Here is a 20662-nt window from a genome sequence, read left to right on the forward strand (position 1 = left end):
ACAACGGAGGGGTATCTGTTGAGAGGCCAGACAAACGTATGGTTCCTGAAGAGGGGCAGCAGCCTTTTCAGTAGTTGCAGGGGTAACAGTCTGGATGATTTACTGATCTGGCCTTGTAACACTAACCAAAACGGCCTTGCTGTGCTGGTACTGCGAATGGCTGAAAGCAAGGGGAAACTACATCCGTAATTTTTCCCGAGGGCATGCAGCTTTACTGTATGGTTAAATGATGATGGCGTCCTCTTGGGTAAAATATTCCGGAGGTAAAATAGTCCCCCATTCGGATCTCCGGGCGGGGACTACGAAAGAGGACGTCGTTATCAGGAGAAAGAAAACTGGCGTTCTACGGATAGGAGCGTGGAATGTCAGATCCCTTAATCGGGCAGGTAGGTTAGAAAATTTAAAAAGGGAAATGGATAGGTTAAAGTTAGATATAGCGGGAATTAGTGAAGTTCGGTGGCAGGAGGAACAAGACTTTTGGTCAGGTGAATACAGGTTGTAAATACAAAATCAAATAGGGGTAATGCTGAGTAGGTTTAATAATGAATAAAAAAATAGGAGTGCGGGTAAGCTACTACAAACAGCATAGTGAACGTATTATTGTGGCCAAGATAGACACAACGCCCATGCCTACTACATTAGTACAAGTTTATATGCCAACTAGCTCTGCAGATGACGAAGAAATTGAAGAAATGTATGATGAGATAAAAGAAATTATTCAGGTAGTGAAGGGAGACAAAAATTTAATAGTCATGGGTGACTGGTATTCGAGAGTAGGAAAAGAGGGAGAAGGAAACATACTAGGTGAATATGGATTGGGGCTAAGAAATGAAAGAGGAAGCCGCCTGGTAGAATTTTGCTCAGAGCACAACTTAATCATAGCTAACACTTGGTTCAAGAATCATAAGAGAAGGTTGTATACATGGAAGAATCCCGGAGATACTAAAAGATATCAGATAGATTATATAATGGTAAGACAGAGATTTAGGAACCAGTTTTTAAATTGTAAGACATTTCCAGGGGCAGATGTGGACTCTGACCACAATCTATTGGTTATGAACTGTAGATTAAACCTGAAGAAATTTCAAAAAGGTGGGAATTTAAGGAGATGGGACCTGGATGAACTGACTAAACCAGAGGTTGTACAGAGTTTCAGGGAGAGCATAAGGGAACAATTAACAGGAATGAGGGAAAGAAATACAGTAGGAGAAGAATGCGTAGCTCTGAGGGAAAAAGTAGTGAAGGCAGCAGAGGACCAAGTAGGTAAAAAGACAAGGGCTAGTAGAAATCCTTGGGTAACAGAAGAAATATTGAATTTAATTGATGAAAGGAGAAAATATAAAAATGCAGTAAATGAAGCAGGCAACAAGGAATACAAACGTCTCAAAAATGAGATCGACAGGAAGTGCAAAATGGCTAAGCAGGGATGGCTAGAGGACAAATGTAAGGATGTAGAGGCTTGTCTCACTAGGGGTAAGATAGATGCTGCCTACAGGAAAATTAAAGAGACCTTTGGAGAAAAGAGAGCCACTTGTATGTATATCAAGAGCTCAGATGGAAACCCAGTTCTAAGCAAAGAAGCGAAAGCAGAAAGGTGGAAGGAGTATATAGAGGGTCTATACAAGGGCGATGTACTTGAGGACAATATTATGGAAATGGAAGAGGATGTAGATGAAGATGAAATGGGAGATACGATACTGCGTGAAGAGTTTGACAGATCACTGAAAGACCTGAGTCGAAACAAGGTCCCGGGAGTAGACAACATTCCATTAGAACTACTGACAGCCTTGGGAGAGCCAGTCCTGACAAAACTCTACCATCTGGTGAGCAAAATGGAAGGTCCCGGGAGTAGACAACATTCCATTAGAACTACTGACAGCCTTGGGAGAGCCAGTCCTGACAAAACTCTACCATCTGGTGAGCAAAATGTATGAGACAGGCGAAATACCCTCAGACTTCAAGAAGAATATAATAATTCCAATACCAAAGAAAGCAGACGTTGACAGATGTGAAAATTACCGAACTATCAGTTCAATGGAAAAACTGGTAGAAGCCGACCTCTGGGAAGATCAGTTTGGATTCCGTAGAAATGTTGGAACACATGAGGCAATATTGACCTTACGACGTATCTTAGAAGAAAGGTTCAGGAAAGGCAAACCTGCGTTTCTAGCATTTGTAGACTTAGAGAAAGCTTTTGACAATGTTGACTGGAATACTCTCTTTCAAATTCTAAAGGTGGCACGGGTAAAATACAGGGAGCGGAAGGCTATTTACAATTTGTACAGAAACCAGATGGCAGTTATAAGAGTCGAGGGACAAGAAAGGGAGGCAGTGGTTGGGAAGGGAGTGAGACAGGGTTGTAGCCTATCCCCGATGTTATTCAATCTGTATATTGAGCAAGCAATAAAGGAAACAAAAGAAAAGTTCGGAGTAGGCATTAAAATCCGGGGAGAAGAAATGAAAACTTTGAGGTTCGCCGATGACATTGTAATTCTGTCAGAGGCGGCAAAGGACTTGGAAGAGCAGTTGAACGGAATGGACAGTGTCTTGAAAGGAGGGTATAAGATGAACATCAACAAAAGAAAAACGAGGATAATGGAATGTAGTCGAATTAAATCGGGTGATGCTGAGGGAATTAGATTAGGAAATGAGACACTTAAGCCGGCCGAAGTGGCCGTGCGGTTAAAGGCGCTGCAGTCTGGAACCGCAGGACCGCTACGGTCGCAGGTTCGAATCCTGCCTCGGGCATGGATGTTTGTGATGTCCTTAGGTTAGTTAGGTTTAACTAGTTCTAAGTTCTAGGGGACTAATGACCTCAGCAGTTGAGTCCCATAGTGCTCAGAGCCATTTGAACCATTTTGAGACACTTAAAGTAGTAAAGGAGTTTTGCTATTTGGGGAGCAAAATAACTGATGATGGTCGGAGTAGAGAGGATATAAAATGTAGACTGGCAATGACGAGGAAAGCGTTTCTGAAGAAGAGAAATTTGTTAACATCGAGTATAGATTTAAGTGCCAGGAAGTCGTTTCTGAAAGTATTTGTATGGAGTGTAGCCATGTATGGAAGTGAAACATGGACTATAAATAGTTTGGACAAGAAGAGAATAGAAGCTTTCGAAATGTGGTGCTACAGAAGAATGTTGAAGATTAGGTGTGTAGATCACGTAACTAATGAGGAGGTATTGAATAGGATTGGGGAGAAGAGGAGTTTGTGGCACAACTTGACATGAAGAAGGGATCGGCTGGTAGGACATGTTCTGAGGCATCAAGGGATCACAAATTTAGCATTGGAGGGCAGTGTGGAGGGTAAAAATCGTAGAGGGAGACCAGGAGATGAATACACTAAGCAGATTCAGAAGGATGTAGGTTGCAGTAGGTACTTGGAGATGAAGGAGCTTGCACAGGATAGAGTAGCATGGAGAGCTGCATCAAACCAGTCTCAGGACTGAAGACCACAACAACAACAACAACAACAACCGTAGTTATTCTTGGTAGTGTTACATGCAGTTTAGTCCCAAACTGTCCTATAACCTATTTTATAATTTTTTTATACAGATTCACGTTGTCAGTCGAGTCAGATCATTAAAGCTGCATGAAAGCAGCATACAATTTTTATTAATGCCAATGATTGCATTGATAACAATTTCTACATCTCTTTTCCTCTTGTCTTGTTATTTCAGCAGCCTAGGAAGCCTTTAGCTGGTTCCCAAAAGGGAAGTTAACTTGGGGGTCCAGAAGAGCCGTAAAGCTGTTTCAAGTTGAAAGCCATTCTCTACACAGGTAAAGAGTAGGGGAAGACAGTCGGCAGTGTCCTCTCAGCAGTTGCGCTGAGGAGGCTGTGGAACATGCCTTAAAAATTGTATTGTACAGGAAGCGAAAAGGAATCTTTTGCAGCTAAGAGAAGAATCTGAAGGCTGCATGACAATGCAAACCTTTGTAGTGTGGTAGCAGCCATTAAGCTATGCCTGTGTTTGGCTCATCATAATTATTTCGGTAGAAGGGGTGAGTTCCTGCATATGCGTACCTGCTGAGCTTCTGCTTGGTCATGAATGAAAAGCTGTCACGTATTGGGCGAGGCTTTCTGCCTTCTTCCCCACACCACGCTTTACTGGTTAACCGTGACAAAGCCAGTAAGAGCAGGAAGTTGCTACCCTGTTCCAGTAAACTATCATTGGTCAGAACTCTTGACGTCTGCTCCACTTGGCTGATGAGATTCCGACACTGGAAGAAGCAGCTAAGTTTTGTAAAGGAAAGCCGAAACAGACTTGTTTCGGTGACGCCACAGATAACACTTGTTCCAGGTCTTGAGGCAAAACGCTGGGTCTGAGGACTGCAGAGAGAGGTGTCTCTGACTTAGAGCCAAGTACACAGGCTGAACTTAGAATTTTCAGCCACTAGTGCGGGCGTCTTCTGTCCTCTCACAGATTAATAGTGCATATGCTGTCTTTGTAACCACTGACAGGAGGCGAGTGTGAAGTCTGCTAATTTGCATCGGGGTTTCATATCACAGTTTCAATTTTCACAGCCAGCTAGTTGCACCAATCATGCACTTGACCAAGAGTATTCGTGTTCGTGCATGCTCGTCTGGGACTTTTCCTTGAATCACTAATCTTTTCTTTAGTTATTGACCGTGTTAGCAATGTATGTTGTGCTTTTACGTATCCAACAGCCGATGGGTTCAAATGGCTCTGAGCACTATGGGACTCAACTGCTGAGGTCATTAGTCCCCTAGAACGTAGAACTAGTTAAACCTAACTAACCTAAGGACATCACAAACATCCATGCCCGAGGCAGGATTCGAACCTGCGACCGTAGCGGTCTTGCGGTTCCAGACTGCAGCGCCTTTAACCGCAGGCCACTTCGGCCGCAACAGCCGATGGCAAGGGTATATTTCTTATTTGCAATCCGCTGTCGACCTCTTAAATGTTCACTTTCTCGATTAAGTGGATAAATCATTTTTATGTGTTTTGGTAATAGACCAAATTGTTATAATGACCGTTAGTTTCATTTCGTAGTTTGATGGATACCTCCACTAATATGTCCATATGCGGTGTGGTACCCATACTTTCAATCTAAATTTGGCCACCCCTAGTAATTTTCACTTTATAAGTTGTACAACTTTCGTTGTTTTAAATTTGAATTTCGTTGTTTTAAATTTGTATGATTTTATGGAGAGCTTCCCATCTCTGTAGGCCACTGGGGATTGGATCTGTAGCATCTTATGGGTATGCTAAAAAGCTGAACTGCCGCCAAAACAGTAGACTGTTTAAATTATTTAACTATATTCAAATATATGACTATTCTTCATCACCTACTCTCATTTTTCTATCCTATTCATGTATTCATGGGTTCTTTTCTATGCACTAGTTGGACACAGCATAAGCTTCCAATTGGTAGGTCACATCTATTTATTACACTGCATTTGACCTTTCTGGTTGCACAGTGGTCTTCCTCACTTCCTGCAGGGTTGGAAGGATTGGCTGAGGGCTCACAGAAACTGCAGTGGGCAAGAGTAGGGGGGGGGGGGAGCCGGTCTGGGGTTAGAGATGGTGGAAGGGTAGCTAGGAGGGAAGGAGAGACACTTGTGTGTGTGTGTGTGTGTGTGTGTCCATTCTATTATTTATTACTTTATTTTCAATTATTGTATTTTCATACATTATAAATAATTTTAATTATCGAATCAGTATTTTATTTACAATATAAGTTATGAATTAGCGTCAATATTATCTTATGCTATTTTTTTCATTTAACATATTTTCAGTTGCATCTGTTATCTTCTGTAAGAAATACTCTTCCTGGAGACTGAGCATTCCCTTACTCATGTTATTATGGCATGCCACTGTTGATTGTCCTTACATGCTCTTTGTATCTGATTTTAAAATTTCCTGCTGTTATCCCAATAGATTTAAAGTTGCAGCAGTTACAGTTTACTGCACATATTGTATTGATCTTTCTCTTCTGTCACAATTATTAATTTCTTTTGTTTTGTGCTATTTGTCTCGTAGAATACATTAATCGTATATTTTTTAAGATGTTACTAATTTATTGTGTGCGTTGAATGTGGTCCACCATCCTGTTGGCTGCTTGTGGTTTTACTGTCCTACAAACCACTTACCACAGATGCTCATGACAGTAACAAACAAACAGCCGATCGGCAGAGCCGTTTCCAAGACGACCTTTCCCAGGCGTCGGACTATAACAATTGTCCCCTTGTCAGAGTCGCATAAGTTAGCAGATTTCCACATTTTTGGCCACTATCGTCCATAGAACGTTTCGCCGTTCTTGTCTGCTCCGCTTGCGTACGTTCGTATCACGTCTCACGCCCGCAGTGCTACCAGGCAGCGTTCAATCTCTTGCATGGCAGCGGTCATAATGTTTAGGTTCATCAGTAATTCACTATTATGAATTTGAATATTTCGTTCCCACGTCTTCTCCGCCTTTTAATTCTTCTGAGGCATGGACAGACATCGTTATCTCTTAAGATTTCTGTATGCAAATACATCAAAAACTTGTCAAAAAATCCGAGAGGCAGTCATCTCGGTGCACCTACACTACTGGCCATTAAATTTGCTACACCAAGAAGAAATGCAGAAGATAAACGGGTATTCATTGGACAAATATATTATACTAGAATTGACATGTGATTACATTTTCATGCAATTTGGGTGCATAGATCCTGAGAAATCAGTACCCAGAACAACCACCTCTGGCCGTAATAACGGCCTTGATACGCCTGGGCATTGAGTCAAACAGAGCTTGTATGGCGTGTACAGGTACAGCTGCCCATGCAGCTTCAACACGATACTACAGTTCATTAAGAGTAGTGATTGGCGTATTGTGACGAGCCAGTTGCTCGGCCACCATTGACCAGACGTTTTCAGTTGGTGAGAGATCTGGAGAATGTGCTGGCCAGGGCAGCAGTCGAACATTTTCTGTATCCAGAAAGGCCCGTACAGGACCTGCAACATGCGGTCGTGCATTATCCTGCTGAAATGTAGTGTTTCGCAGGGATCGAATGAAGGGTAGAGCCACGGGTCGTAATACATCTGAAATGTAACGTCCACTGTTCAAAGTGCCGTCAGTGCGAACTAGTGTTGACCGAGACGTGTAACCAATGGCACCCCATACCATCACGCCCGGTGATACGCCAGCATGGGGATGACGAACACACGCTTCCAATGTGCGTTCACCGCGATGTCGCCAAACACGGATGTGACAATCATGATGCTGTAAACAGAACGTGGATTCATCCGAAAAAATGACGTTTTGCCATTCGTGCACCCAGGTTCGTCGTTGAGTACACCATCGCAGGCGCTCCTGTCTGTAATGCACCGTCAAGGGTAACCGCAGCCATGGTCTCCGAGCTGATAGTCCATGTTGCTGCAAACGTCGCCGAACTGTTCGTGCAGATGGTTGTTGTCTTGCAAACGTCCCCATGTGTTGACTCAGGGATCGAGACGTGGCTGCACGATCCGTTACAGCCATGCGGATAAGATGCCTGTCATTTCGACTGCTAGTGATACGAGGCCGTTGAGATCCAGCACGGCGTTCCGTATTATCCTCCTGAACCCACCGATTCCATATTCTGCTACCAGTCATTGGATCTCGACCAACGCGAGCAGCAATGTCGCGATACGATAAACCGCAATCGCGATATGCTACAATCCGACCTTTATCAAAGTCGGAAACGTGATGGTACGCATTTCTCCTCCTTACACGAGGCATCACAACAACGTTTCACCAGGCAACGCCGGTCAACTGCTGTTTGTGTATGAGAAATCGGTTGGAATCTTTCCTCATGTCAGCTCGTTATAGGTGTCGCCACCGGCGCCAACCTTGTGTGAATGCTCTGAAAAGCTAATCATTTGCATATCTCAGCATCTTCTTCCTGTCGGTTAAATTTCGCGTCTGTAGGACGCCATCTTCGTGGTGTAGCAATTTTAATGGCCAGTTGTGTATTTGAGCGCCCAATTCTTGCTCTCCAACTGGAGGCCGGAAAATTAGCACGGTGACCAGCGCTACTCGCACGTATCGATACTCATTTTCTGTCGTTTTCTGCTGCTTACAGTGACAGTGAATGGCACGTGACAGTAAGCGAACTGTCTGAAAGTGCTCGTTCACTTGCGTTTGTTTCGATTTTCTCCAGTATAACAGGGCTTTGTAGCAGAGAGAATTCCCATCCGGCCTCTTTGTATACTGTGTGCCATTCGCTGGTCCGCAGATGAGCCGCAGCTGCCGTTTTCGTACGTGGAGGTATCTTCGCTGCCCACGGCGCACGTGCACTGGTCCCCACCACCGCTGCCATCTGCCGCGGAGGGCCTCTACTACAGAGTCGTGACGCTGGTGGACGGCCGGCAGGTGGAGTCGCGCGCGGTGCCCGCGGCGCAGGCGTCGCTGGCGCTGCCTCTGGGGGAGGCGTCCGGGGGCGGCGGCGCCGTCAGGTTCAGCGTGCGCGCCCTGCAGGCCGGCGGCGGCGAGCCCTCCCTGCTGCCCAACTGCAGCCTCTGTGACGGCGGCGAGCGCGCCGCGCTGCTGCCCTCCAACTGCAGCCTCTGCGACAGCTTCCGCACGCCGCCGCTCACGCTGGGTGAGTGCAGCGCACCCGTCTCACACTCTACACACAGCGCTGGAACAGCGCTCTAGAGGAATAATCATTTGATTCGGATTTTACCCTTTATTGGACACAATCGGAGTAGTTAAGTTTGAATACTACACAGAAATGTGTCGTCGCTAAACAGCAGCAAAGTTTGCGTATGGCATAACTCGAGATAGAGCGATTCTGCCACTCCGTTTCATGCCGTATCCAGGAAGATGAAGCAGGAGCGTCGCGTATTCTTACAGGAGAGGCTATGGTCAAAACACATACGAAAATGCAAAGTGGTTTTGGCCGTACGTAAAGTACAGCAGTGAAGACACAATGAGCACCTTCAGTATGTAAAAGCAACGACAGTATTACTGACGACAGCACGACTAAAGAAAGTTACTAAACAAGGTTTTGTATAATTCCTACCCAATGAAGATGCAGTAAATATCCCAGAATTTGAATCAGGAACCGGTTTCAACTGGACTACTTTGAAAGTACACTCTAAGAAAAAAAACTACGCACCATGAAGGAATTTTCGGGATGGGGGTTAATCGGTAGATGTGACGCACATGGAAAGACAAAAAGATGATTGCAATTTCAGAAAAAAATTGGATGATTTATTCACAAAGTGAGCAACTCAATAACGCGTTGCTCCACTTCTGGCCCTTATACAAGCAGTTATACTATACGGCTTACCATTGATTGACAGAGTTGTTGGATGTCCCACTGAGGGATATCGTGCCAAATTCTGTCCAATTGGCGTGTCACATCGTCAAAATCCCGAGCTGGTTGCAAGGCCCTCCCCATAATGCTCGAAACGTTCTCAATTGGGGACTTTCCGTCAGTTACTATGAACTTTTACCTTTCTGATAAGATATCACGAATCCAATCTCACAACTGAGATAATACTCCGTTAGTCTTGCAATTTGATTAAAACTGTCAAAAGCCTTATGGAAATCTAAAAATATGAAATCTGCTTCACATCCGCTGTTGATAGTACTCATTACTTCGTGAGAATAAAGAGGTAGCTGAGTTTCACAAAAACGATATTTTCTGACTCCGTGTTGGCTATTTGTCAATAAATCGTTTTCTACGAGATACGTCTTAAAGTTCGAGCACAGTGAATGTTCCAAAACCCTACTGCAAATCGACGTTCGTGATATGGGTCTGTAACTCAGTGGATGACTCATATTTTCTTTCTTGGGTATCGGTGTGACTTTTGTAATTTCCAGTCTTTAGGTATGGATCTATCGGCGAACGAGCGGTTGTGTGTGCCAAGTATGGAGCTAGAGTATCAGCATACCCTGAAAGGGACCTAGTGGTATACAATTTGGACTGGAACACTTGCCTTTATTAAGTGATTTAAGCTGCTTCGCTACACCGAGGATATCCACTTTTAAGTTTCTCACGTTGGCAGCTGTTCTCGACTCAAATTATGGAATATTTCCTTCTTCGTTCTAGGTGAAGGAATTTCGGAATTCAATGTTTACTAACTCTACTTTAGTGACACTGTCATCAGTAACATCACTATGGTTATCATGCAGTGAAGGTATTTATTGTGTTTTGCCACAGGTGTACTTTAGGCACCACCAGAATCTCTTAAAGTGAAACCTTATATTCTCTTGGACATAACTAAGATTTTTGTGACATTTGAGTCAGGAAGACGCGTAGTGACGAGAGGGAAATCACGCATATAAATGCAGCAGAACAGTTGGGAAGCCGATCTTGTAGAAAATGATTAGTACCTACTGGTGAAACTGAACAGTGAAGTGCAAACTAAACACAGAGAACTGGTTGCTGTCGACAGCGAGCGATATTGTACTATAGTCGAGGTGGTGTAAGATCTCTGACACCTCGCAGCGCTATTGCTAGCTTTCATACGAGAAGTAAACACATCAAAAAAAGTTTTGCATCACCCTCGTTCCCAGAACTCCCGAAGTTGGACGTTCGCTGTGGATATTGTATCACAGACACAGTCCCTTTCACTGTTCAGAGATGTCAATAAACCCATCCAGAGATGTAAAAATCCATGCATGAGCATCCCCTATTAGACGGAGGGGTCCGACAGCCGATCAGTTCCAGTCATTCCACCAGGAACGAGGTACACGGCTCGTGTTTTCTGTAGTTCAACCATGCCTAGACGGTCAATACCGCGGTTCGATTGCGTCCGCATTGTCACTTTGTGCCAGGAAGAGCTCTTAACAAGGGAAGTTTCCAGGCGTCTCGGAGTGAACCAAAGCGATATTGTTCGGACATGGAGGAGATATAGAGAGACAGGAACTGTCGACGACGTGCCAGAAACTCGGAATGTGGAATGGGGGGAGGGATGGGGGGAGGAGGAGGGATGCACAGAAGGTGGATGTGCCCCAATGGACAGGCGAATCCAGGCCCAGCAGTTCAGAGACCTGCAAAGCAGTGGTTGGAGTGACAACGTTGGCTTGTGGGGAGAGGGTCTCTCCGTACAAGAGCTCCATGAGGGAGGCATTTAGGCCTTGCTTGTAGGCAGTACGGGCTCCTAGTAGCACCCATGGGAGGGCCTCAGCCCACGCTTCATTGTGGCACACGAGCGCGCCTTTAGGTAGTGCTGGGAACAACAGAATGAAAACGATAGATTCAGTCGGTTGTTGGAAAACAATCGACTGATTTGGTTCTAGCTTTACTTACTGGTTGAATTATTCATTCTATGGGAGCAACCGAATGGAAACAAGCGAATCAGCCAGTGGTAGCTTCGTGTATGTTGGATTATTATAGTCATTTCCTTTGAGTGAGCCAGCCGGAGTGGCCGAGCGGTTAAAGGCGCTACAGTCTGGAACCGCACGATCACTACGGTCGCAGGTTCGAATCCTGCCTCGGGCATGGATGTGTGTGATGTCCTTAGGTTAGTTAGATTTAAGTAGTTCTAAGTTCTAGGGGACTTATGACCACAGCAGTTGAGTCCCATAGTGCTCAGAGCCATTTGAACCATTTGAACCTTTGAGTGAAACCGATCTGTGGGAGCAACCGAATGAAAACAGTCAACACAATCCTGTGGTGTTTTTCGTACTGACTGAGTTATTCATTCTATCTTTTCAAATGAAACCAACCTGTTTTTTTTTTTTTTTAGTTGTATCTGAACGTCCCGCACGCTCCACGTCAATGTCCTGCTGCTGCCAGGGCCACAACAGCAGCTGGTGCGAGGAGATGGCCAATCGGCACTAGGGCACGTCCTAGTAGTGGTGCAATCGCGCCGGCCACCGTGCTACCTTCTCGCGCCGGCTGAACCCTTGACCCTGCCAGCAGCAGGAGGAGGTTATGGCGGCGACGCCACGCGTCCGCCCCCAACGCCCCAAACTGCCAATCGCCCCTCACGGAAAATGGTGAAAAAGTTGTCTGCCGAGCCTGTTTGTCAACATGGCGGAGGTCATTGTCCCGCGCAGCAGGTGGCGTGGGCAACTCGGGTGGGGTTGGATGGGGTTGGGCAGCCTTAGCAGCATCGTGGCTGTGTGTGTGGCAAGGCGGCAGTGAACCGGCAACTTTGGTGCCGTTTCCCACGTAAATAATGCTTCACCAATGCTGCCCGATGGTGTGGATCCTATCGGTGAGCCGTAACGTAGAGTCCAAGAGGTCGTGTCCATGCGACATCATGGCGAGTTGCACTAATGGTCCACAGGGTCCACAGAGTGCAATCGGGCATGAGATTTACGTCCGATTGTGTCCTAAGGCGGCGCCAAAGTTGGGAAGGCGTCTTTTCGCCAGCGTCTCGTCGTATACGACATGCTGAAATTGCTACTTCGGAGTACGTGAAAGGCGTTGAAGTAACTGATTTAGTTGTCTCGTACGTGTTGGGGGCAGGAGTAGAAAGAAATAAATCACTGATCAGTTCGGCTTGCGCACTGTGGTGGCTGAGTAGAGTGACGAACTTGGCATTATCGTCGATGATGCCGTGGCGACCACGATACATTCACACAGGTAAAACCACACGGCAGGTTGACCAGAACAGTGGGGGTTTAGAATTTGGACGATAGTCGGGTAGTCCCATTGGCGTGGGCGTGGAACAGAGCATAATGAGAGCGCGGCCTGCGAATAACCACACAGGGCTGTAGACCTGGCAACAACATCGTTAGCTGAACGTCCGTACTGTTGTATGATGTGCTGAGGTGCGGCTGGCGGAAATGCGGGTACTCGCGACGGAGTCGGCGCAGTAGCGACGTCATCCGCTGACAGTTGGTGTAACGACATGACCTGTACGGATGGCAGGAACACGAGCATATGTGGCGCGGTCAACACGTTAGCGACGTCGTTGGAAAATACACTCCTGGAAATTGAAATAAGAACACCGTGAATTCATTGTCCCAGGAAGGGGAAACTTTATTGACACATTCCTGGGGTCAGATACATCACATGATCACACTGACAGAACCACAGGCACATAGACACAGGCAACAGAGCATGCACAATGTCGGCACTAGTACAGTGTATATCCACCTTTCGCAGCAATGCAGGCTGCTATTCTCCCATGGAGACGATCGGAGAGATGCTGGATGTAGTCCTGTGGAACGGCTTGCCATGCCATTTCCACCTGGCGCCTCAGTTGGACCAGCGTTCGTGCTGGACGTGCAGACCGCGTGAGACGACGCTTCATCCAGTCCCAAACATGCTCAATGGGGGACAGATCCGGAGATCTTGCTGGCCAGGGTAGTTGACTTACACCTTCTAGAGCACGTTGGGTGGCACGGGATACATGCGGACGTGCATTGTCCTGTTGGAACAGCAAGTTCCCTTGCCGGTCTAGGAATGGTAGAACGATGGGTTCGATGACGGTTTGGATGTACCGTGCACTATTCAGTGTCCCCTCGACGATCACCAGTGGTGTACGGCCAGTGTAGGAGATCGCTCCCCACACCATGATGCCGGGTGTTGGCCCTGAGTGCCTCGGTCGTATGCAGTCCTGATTGTGGCGCTCACCTGCACGGCGCCAAACACGCATACGACCATCATTGGCACCAAGGCAGAAGCGACTTTCATCGCTGAAGACGACACGTCTCCATTCGTCCCTCCATTCACGCCTGTCGCGACACCACTGGAGGCGGGCTGCACGATGTTGGGGCGTGAGCGGAAGACGGCCTAACGGTGTGCGGGACCGTAGCCCAGCTTCATGGAGACGGTTGCGAATGGTCCTCGCCGATACCCCAGGAGCAACAGTGTCCCTAATTTGCTGGGAAGTGGCGGTGCGGTCCCCTACGGCAATGCGTAGGATCCTACGGTCTTGGCGTGCATCCGTGCGTCGCTGCGGTCCGGTCCCAGGTCGACGGGCACGTGCACCTTCCGCCGACCACTGGCGACAACATCGATGTACTGTGGAGACCTCACGCCCCACGTGTTGAGCAATTCGGCGGTACGTCCACCCGGCCTCCCGCATGCCCACTATACGCCCTCGCTCAAAGTCCGTCAGCTGCACATACGGTTCACGTCCACGCTGTCGCGGCATGCTACCAGTGTTAAAGACTGCGATGGAGCTCCGTATGCCACGGCAAACTGGCTGACACTGACGGCGGCGGTGCACAAATGCTGCGCAGCTAGCGCCATTCGACGGCCAACACCGCGGTTCCTGGTGTGTCCGCTGTGCCGTGCGTGTGATCATTGCTTGTACAGCCCTCTCGCAGTGTCCGGAGCAAGTATGGTGGGTCTGACACACCGGTGTCAATGTGTTCTTTTTTCCATTTCCAGGAGTGTAGTTCGTGAGGCTGCGCGCCGTGGTGTGTGTCAGACGGTAGAACTGCCGATGCACTCGACGCTGAAGACGCGGGGTGAGCACTCAAAACAATAAAATGAGTATGTGGTGTAGGTGTCGTGCACGTTAGGCGGGATGTTGACGTGACGACTCTATTTGTGAAGGTGGGCTCGATTGCTCACAATAGACGCCTGTAAAGTCGTACGAACAGAACCGGAGCCGAGCACAATAGAAAGATTGTTTATCGGAAGCCTTCGTTTGCAGGTAGAAACGACAGTGTTCACTGTGTGCGAAACACTCTGTAAGATAACGAGTCCACTCATTTGCACAGTTCGCCTGTTCGTGGACGCCGGAGCAGGGGAAGGGGAGAAAGTTTGATAAACCATGGGCGTACTGAAAAGACGAGACGGAGTGTCGGCATTGTTCACAGTCAGATCTGCATCTACATCCATACTCCCCAAGCCACCTGACAGTGTGTGGCGGAGGGTACCTTGAGTACCTCTATCGGTTCTCCCTTTTATTCCAGTCTCGTATTGTTCGTGGAAAGAAGGATTGTCGGTATCGGTACGCCTCTGTGTGGGCTCTAATCTCTCTGATTTTATCCTCATGGTCTCTTCGCGAGATATACGTAGGAGGGAGCAATATACTGCTTGACTCCTCGGTGAAGGTATGTTATCGAAACTTCAACAAAAGCCCGTACCGAGCTACTGAGCGTCTCTCTTGCAGAGTCTTCCACTGGAGTTTATCTATCATCTCCGTAACGCTTTCGCGATTACTAAATGATCCTGTAAAGAAGCGCCTGCTCTCCGTTGGATCTTCTCTATCTCTTCTATCAACCCTATCTGGTACGGATCCCACACTGCTCAGCAATATTCAAGCAGTGAGCGAACAAGTGTACTGTAACCTACTTCCTTTGTTTACGGGCTGCATTTCCCTAGGATTCTTCCAATGAATCTCAGTCTGGCATCTGCTTTATCGACGATCAACTTTATATGATCATTCCATTTTAAATCACTCCTAATGCCTACTCCCAGATAATTTATGGAATTAACTGCTTCCAGTTGCTGACCTGCTATATTGTAGCTAAATGATAAGGGATCTTTCTTTCTGTGTATTCGCAGCACATTACACTTGTCTACATTGAGATTAAATTTCCATTCCCTGCACCATGCGTCAATTCGCAGCAGATCCCCCTGTATTTCAGATCCTGGTCTGACGTGTCGGTGTTTCAGATTTAATCACTGCATGTTGCGGAAGACGCGAATATTCAGTATCGTAACGAGGCACAAAACACGACGATGCAGTGGTGCCGTCGTTGGTTTGGACGAAGTGCGTATAATGGCTGCACTGTCGTAGCACTGTTACGGACGTGAAAATACGGCGCCCCAAATATGGTTCCACGGTACGGGTGACGTATACGGAACATAAATTACACTGAGTGCTAAGTACACGAGATACTTTGTTGCTCATTTAAGCACAGTTACAAAGAACATCCGACATGAGAAAAAGCTAATTCTGACTGCCAAAACCAAAGACTTCACGTCACGCAATGCTGCCGAGGTCAACGATATGATTCTGGCCTCCGGGAAGCGATGTAATTCGTTGTGTCCTCACAGACTGTTGTTCTTCATTTTCTGCTCCTACATCTTCAAAATACTTTTTCGTGCATAAATTTGTGTATTACTGTGAAATTGTAATTTCACTTTATTGTTTAAAACAATGTAGCCTACGTAATATTCTGCGAGAGGGGTCGAGCTTTAAAATGTATCGAGAGGTCGCTGAGATTTTCACTCTGCAGCGGAGTGTGCGCTGATATGAAACTTTCTGGCAGATTAAAACTGTGTGCCGGACCGAGACTCGAACTCGGGACAATGGTGTTTGGAGAGGAGTCCAGACTAATTACTGTCGCGTATGACGGTATGGCTTGTTGGTGTGGCAGTTTTTAGACTGTGTTTGCGGTGCACATCGCGGACTCTTGTTGATGCACCTCGCGGACCGTGAAATAAAAGGTATTAAAGAGCTTTCTGTCGTGGACTACCATGTCATAAAGCAAAGTTAAGAATTACGATATTAGGACAGGGGAGTAAAGTGTTCGCGAAGTGAAGTGTTTCCAAAGTGTAATGACACTGTGAACTTAATGTACGTACAGATCAATAGGTTCTCGATGTAAACTATTATAACAGGAAGCAATAACGTCAAGGGTACCAAATAGGTACAGAGAAGAGGAGATTTACCAAGATCAACGTTTTAAATGTCGTGTCCAAACTGTGGAGTTACAGATATGCTTCTTGTCATGAACTAATATTTCACAAAAATAAGAATCTGAAAACTACGACGTTCGGATCTTGGAATAACGTGTTTACCAAGTGCACAGTGTGGAGAAAACGGTTCTCAGTGGTGTACTTAGCGAGATTACAGACCGTGTATGTACACTATTTATTCAAGGTTTTGTTAGAAACATCTAAGTACTCGTTCTACTTACGAATTGTGTGCATATGGAAGATGAGGTTCCGCCTAGTCACAAAATTATTTAAATCACACACAGTTCTGTTACTAATCCCGTAAACACTGTAGGATTAGGCTATATATCTGTTCACTTAGCTCTGTAATATCAACAACGTTATTACTCGTGAAAGACTGGTAATATGACTACGTACAATGTAAACATAACATGTGTGGTTTGATAGCTATGACATTCAATTTGACGTCGCCGCGAAGCTTAGACCAATAGCGAACAAGCAGCTTTAATTCTACTGGTCGGAGCTCAGAAACTAATGGCGGACGTCGCGATTTACGCGTGCGACCTTATCACACATTTAAGTATGCCCTATGCCAACTCACTTTGAAACCAACACTGCACACGCATTTGCAACATGTCCCCCCAGAAGGCTACAATTATTTAAAAGAAAGAGATAGTTCAAGTGAAAGAAAAATATATATAACTAATGGTGGGTCAACAAAACTGCACTGAAAGTTAATAGTTCACTTCCAGCTTTTTTATTCACGTAGAAAAAGTTACGAAAAGGAAAAGAAAGAAAATACTTTTATAATGAAATAAACAATTTACAAGCTGAACTGATGAATTCTGTTAGTCTTTATCTGGAGAGAGCGCGCAACAATGCAGACTGATGTTCGTTGTTGGAGAGGCGCGTCGGCGTATTGAGATGATGGCTGCGGCTTGTGATGTTTCAGAAAAAAGTTATTACACCAGCTCCGTTTTTCGTATTTCCACGACGAAGTATGCTGGTAAAGTCTCTCCTCGGCTGTACTGGAAAGCCAATTGCAGTGACGTTTAACAGGCCACTGGTTGAATGGACATAATTGTTGGTAACACTCCACAAGTTTAGCATAAGGACGTTTCTTACATGTTATACACAATAAATTCTCGTTTCAGTACTTCATACACTGTTTTTGATGGTCTCAGACCACGATATAACTGCCTATCACGTTTACACATGACTGCCGAAATCGCAAATTCATGGTCAGTAAAAGCGTTCTTGAACCTGATCCGCAGCTGTAATTATGTTTATCGCGACAGTTACGGCTTGAAACATTCGGCTGTTCATTAAGAAGGCAAGTATATTACACAGCTTTATGAAGTTTGGGCTTTCGCGATGCACTTAAATGTAAAAGCCGTTTCAGCCACACAGTAGCAATAACTCTAATGTCTACTCGCGTAAGCTTTTTCAGCACCGATTGAGACACAGTGCATTTAGTAATATTCATATCGTACGATCTTTCTTTTCATAATGCCCACTTCATATTTCATTACGCATTGCGACGGTAATTCTTCTCTCAATCATTGAGTTCCAGATTCACTGTCTTGGCAAGTTTTTGCACCTCAAATCAACAACGCGCGTCTCGCTATATTGCTGCACTCACACACTAATTGACACTCCCTTACTGTATATCGCTGCTTAACTGTTACTTTCGATATCGCTTTCTGTGATTTCATGTCTACGACTTATATATCAGTTCCTCACATCTCAGTTTGTATCACAAATGCAGATAAAATAAACCAAAAAGTTTAAAGTCTTTCTATATTTAAGCAATAATAAGAAAAATGGTTTATCCATTATAGAAAAATATATCAATTGCAGTTACGTTTTTAACATTATTACCAAACACAGCTATCCTGCACCATCAAAGATACGAATACGTAGTCTCAGAAAGCGAAAAAAAATGAAAAAAAAAAAAGAGACAAATTTACCTATCACTAATGGCTATATCTTCACAACAGGTCTCAATGTGTAGCAAGGACTGTGAAATAGAAATATACTGAATTGCTTGTCGCCATACATTAATATCGGAGAGAGTAATACAAAAACTATAACGTGCGAAGAGTGGTGAGAAACTTTTAATAAGTGCAATGATGTCCGTAAATAACACCGTTTTCTCAGTGAAACACGTTTGATCTACATCGCCCACTGCAGATACTTCAGTCGATGAGGAGATTGTAAGTAACACACTTTCCCCTGGATGTATACCGTATACAAGTGACCATTCACAAGAGAACAATCACAGCGGCAATTCCTAACAAGCGTTTCACAAATTTGGTTCATGTACCGGGAAAGTGGGATGACAACATGCCATTTCCCATAACTAAGTGCTTCTTCAGAGATAGCTCTTTTCCTGTAAATTTGTGTCCTAAAGACTTATGCAACGGACATATTACCTTTCTGCAGGTTACTGTTCCTACTTCTCATTGTTGTTATCCATTTTACTTGTCTTAAATCCCAATCAGTTTAAAGTTTCAGTTGTTTAAGAGGTTCAATCGAAATTAATTTCTTTTATATGAAAATAGTTTTTAATGTTTTATCTTGTAGCACTTACCTGTGCAGCGATACAATCCTTTTCTATTTTATATTTTCTCCATCTTTTACCGCATATAAACGTCCGTTTGCAGTGTTTGTGGGTATTAGTCCTTCCTATTGCTTGTTGAAGCACGTCCCATGCCGAGTTATGTGTTTTCAATGCAGTGTACTACTAAAATAAGCGCGTCGTATACTGCCCCCCATGAAGCCCATTGGCTACGACCAGTGAGTAAAGAGTAGATGGATTTTCAATGGTGAAGTATTTACTCTGTATGAAAAATTTGTACCTGACAGATGTGTGGGCTGACAGTTGTTAACATATCAGAATTCGTCATACTATTGTAGTCCAGAGCCATTGTGGGAGCTTGCTTATTTATTGGGTGAATATGAATAATTGTTACAGTGTGGGCGAGTGTAATATTATTTGAATCCGGATCAAATTCTTCTTTAATTTGACAGATAAGCTTTTCCTGTTATTAATTTCCTTTGTACCTACATTTACACAATTACTCTGCTGTTCACAATTAAATGCCTGTCAGAAGGTTCATCAAACCACCTTCAAGCTATTTCTCTACCGTTACTCTCTCAAACAGCGCGCAGGAAAAATGAGCACTTAAGCCTTTCCGTGCGAGCTCTCATTTCTCTTATTTTATTATGATGATCTTTCCTCCCTATGTATCTAGGTGCCAACGAAATATTTTTATGCCCAGAGGAAAATGGAAATGAGCGTTTGGCGTCATTGGCCGGGAGGCCCCATACGGGGCAGGTCCGGCCGCCTTGGTGCAGCTTTTATTACATTCGAAGCCACATTGGGCGACCTGCGCGCCGAATGGGGATGAAATGATGATGAAAACAACACAACACCCACTCCGTGAGCGGGGAAAATCCCCGACCCAGCCGGGAATCGAACCCGGCCCCTTAGACGGAAGTCCGTCACGCTGACCATTCAACTATCGGGGCGGACTATGCTCAGAGGAGAAAGCTGATGATTGAAATTTGATGAGAAGATCTTGCGCAATGTAAAACACCACCCCAATTTGCGTATCTTATCCGTGATACTCTCTCCCCTATTTCGCCATAATACAAAACTAGCTGTCTTTATTTGGACTTTTTCGACGTTCTCCGGCAATTCCATCTGATTCTGATCGGACTCATCCCAGCAATATATGAACGCAGTCATTCGTGCTTGAACTAATACTAGGGAGACTTATGATTCGTTATTGTTGCAGGGTGCATGTGTACGACTCTCCCTTGCTAACTGAATGGCGAGTGGTACACAGGAAGAACATTTCTCAGTGCCGTTGTGTATGAGGCCGAAAATCATTAATTTTAATCTCGCGGTCTTTACACCAGATATGCAGGGTGGTCCATTGATCGTGACCGGGCCAAATATCTCACGAAATAAGCATCAAACGAAAAAACTACAAAGAACGATACTCGTCTAGCTTGAAGGGGGACACCAGATGGCGCTATGGTTGGCCCGCTAGATGGCGCTGCCATAGGTCAAACGGATATCAACTGCGTTTTTTTAAAATAGGAACTCCCATTTTTTATC

The 20662-nt window shown here is 45.3% G+C and overlaps 1 protein-coding gene across 1 annotated transcript in view; it reads left to right on the plus strand.

The window, feature by feature from the left end:
• Positions 1-20662, plus strand: part of LOC126234976 (uncharacterized) — a 241749-nt gene that overhangs the window by 96993 nt on the left and 124094 nt on the right. Inside the window, exon 6 of the mRNA XM_049943714.1 lies at positions 8221-8586. Within this exon, the coding sequence (XP_049799671.1) occupies positions 8221-8586 (366 nt within the window). The remainder of the gene's footprint in view (positions 1-8220; positions 8587-20662) is intronic.

The sequence above is a fragment of the Schistocerca nitens genome, chromosome 2, assembly GCF_023898315.1.
Source record: "Schistocerca nitens isolate TAMUIC-IGC-003100 chromosome 2, iqSchNite1.1, whole genome shotgun sequence".
In the NCBI taxonomy this organism is placed as follows: Eukaryota; Metazoa; Arthropoda; class Insecta; order Orthoptera; family Acrididae; genus Schistocerca; species Schistocerca nitens.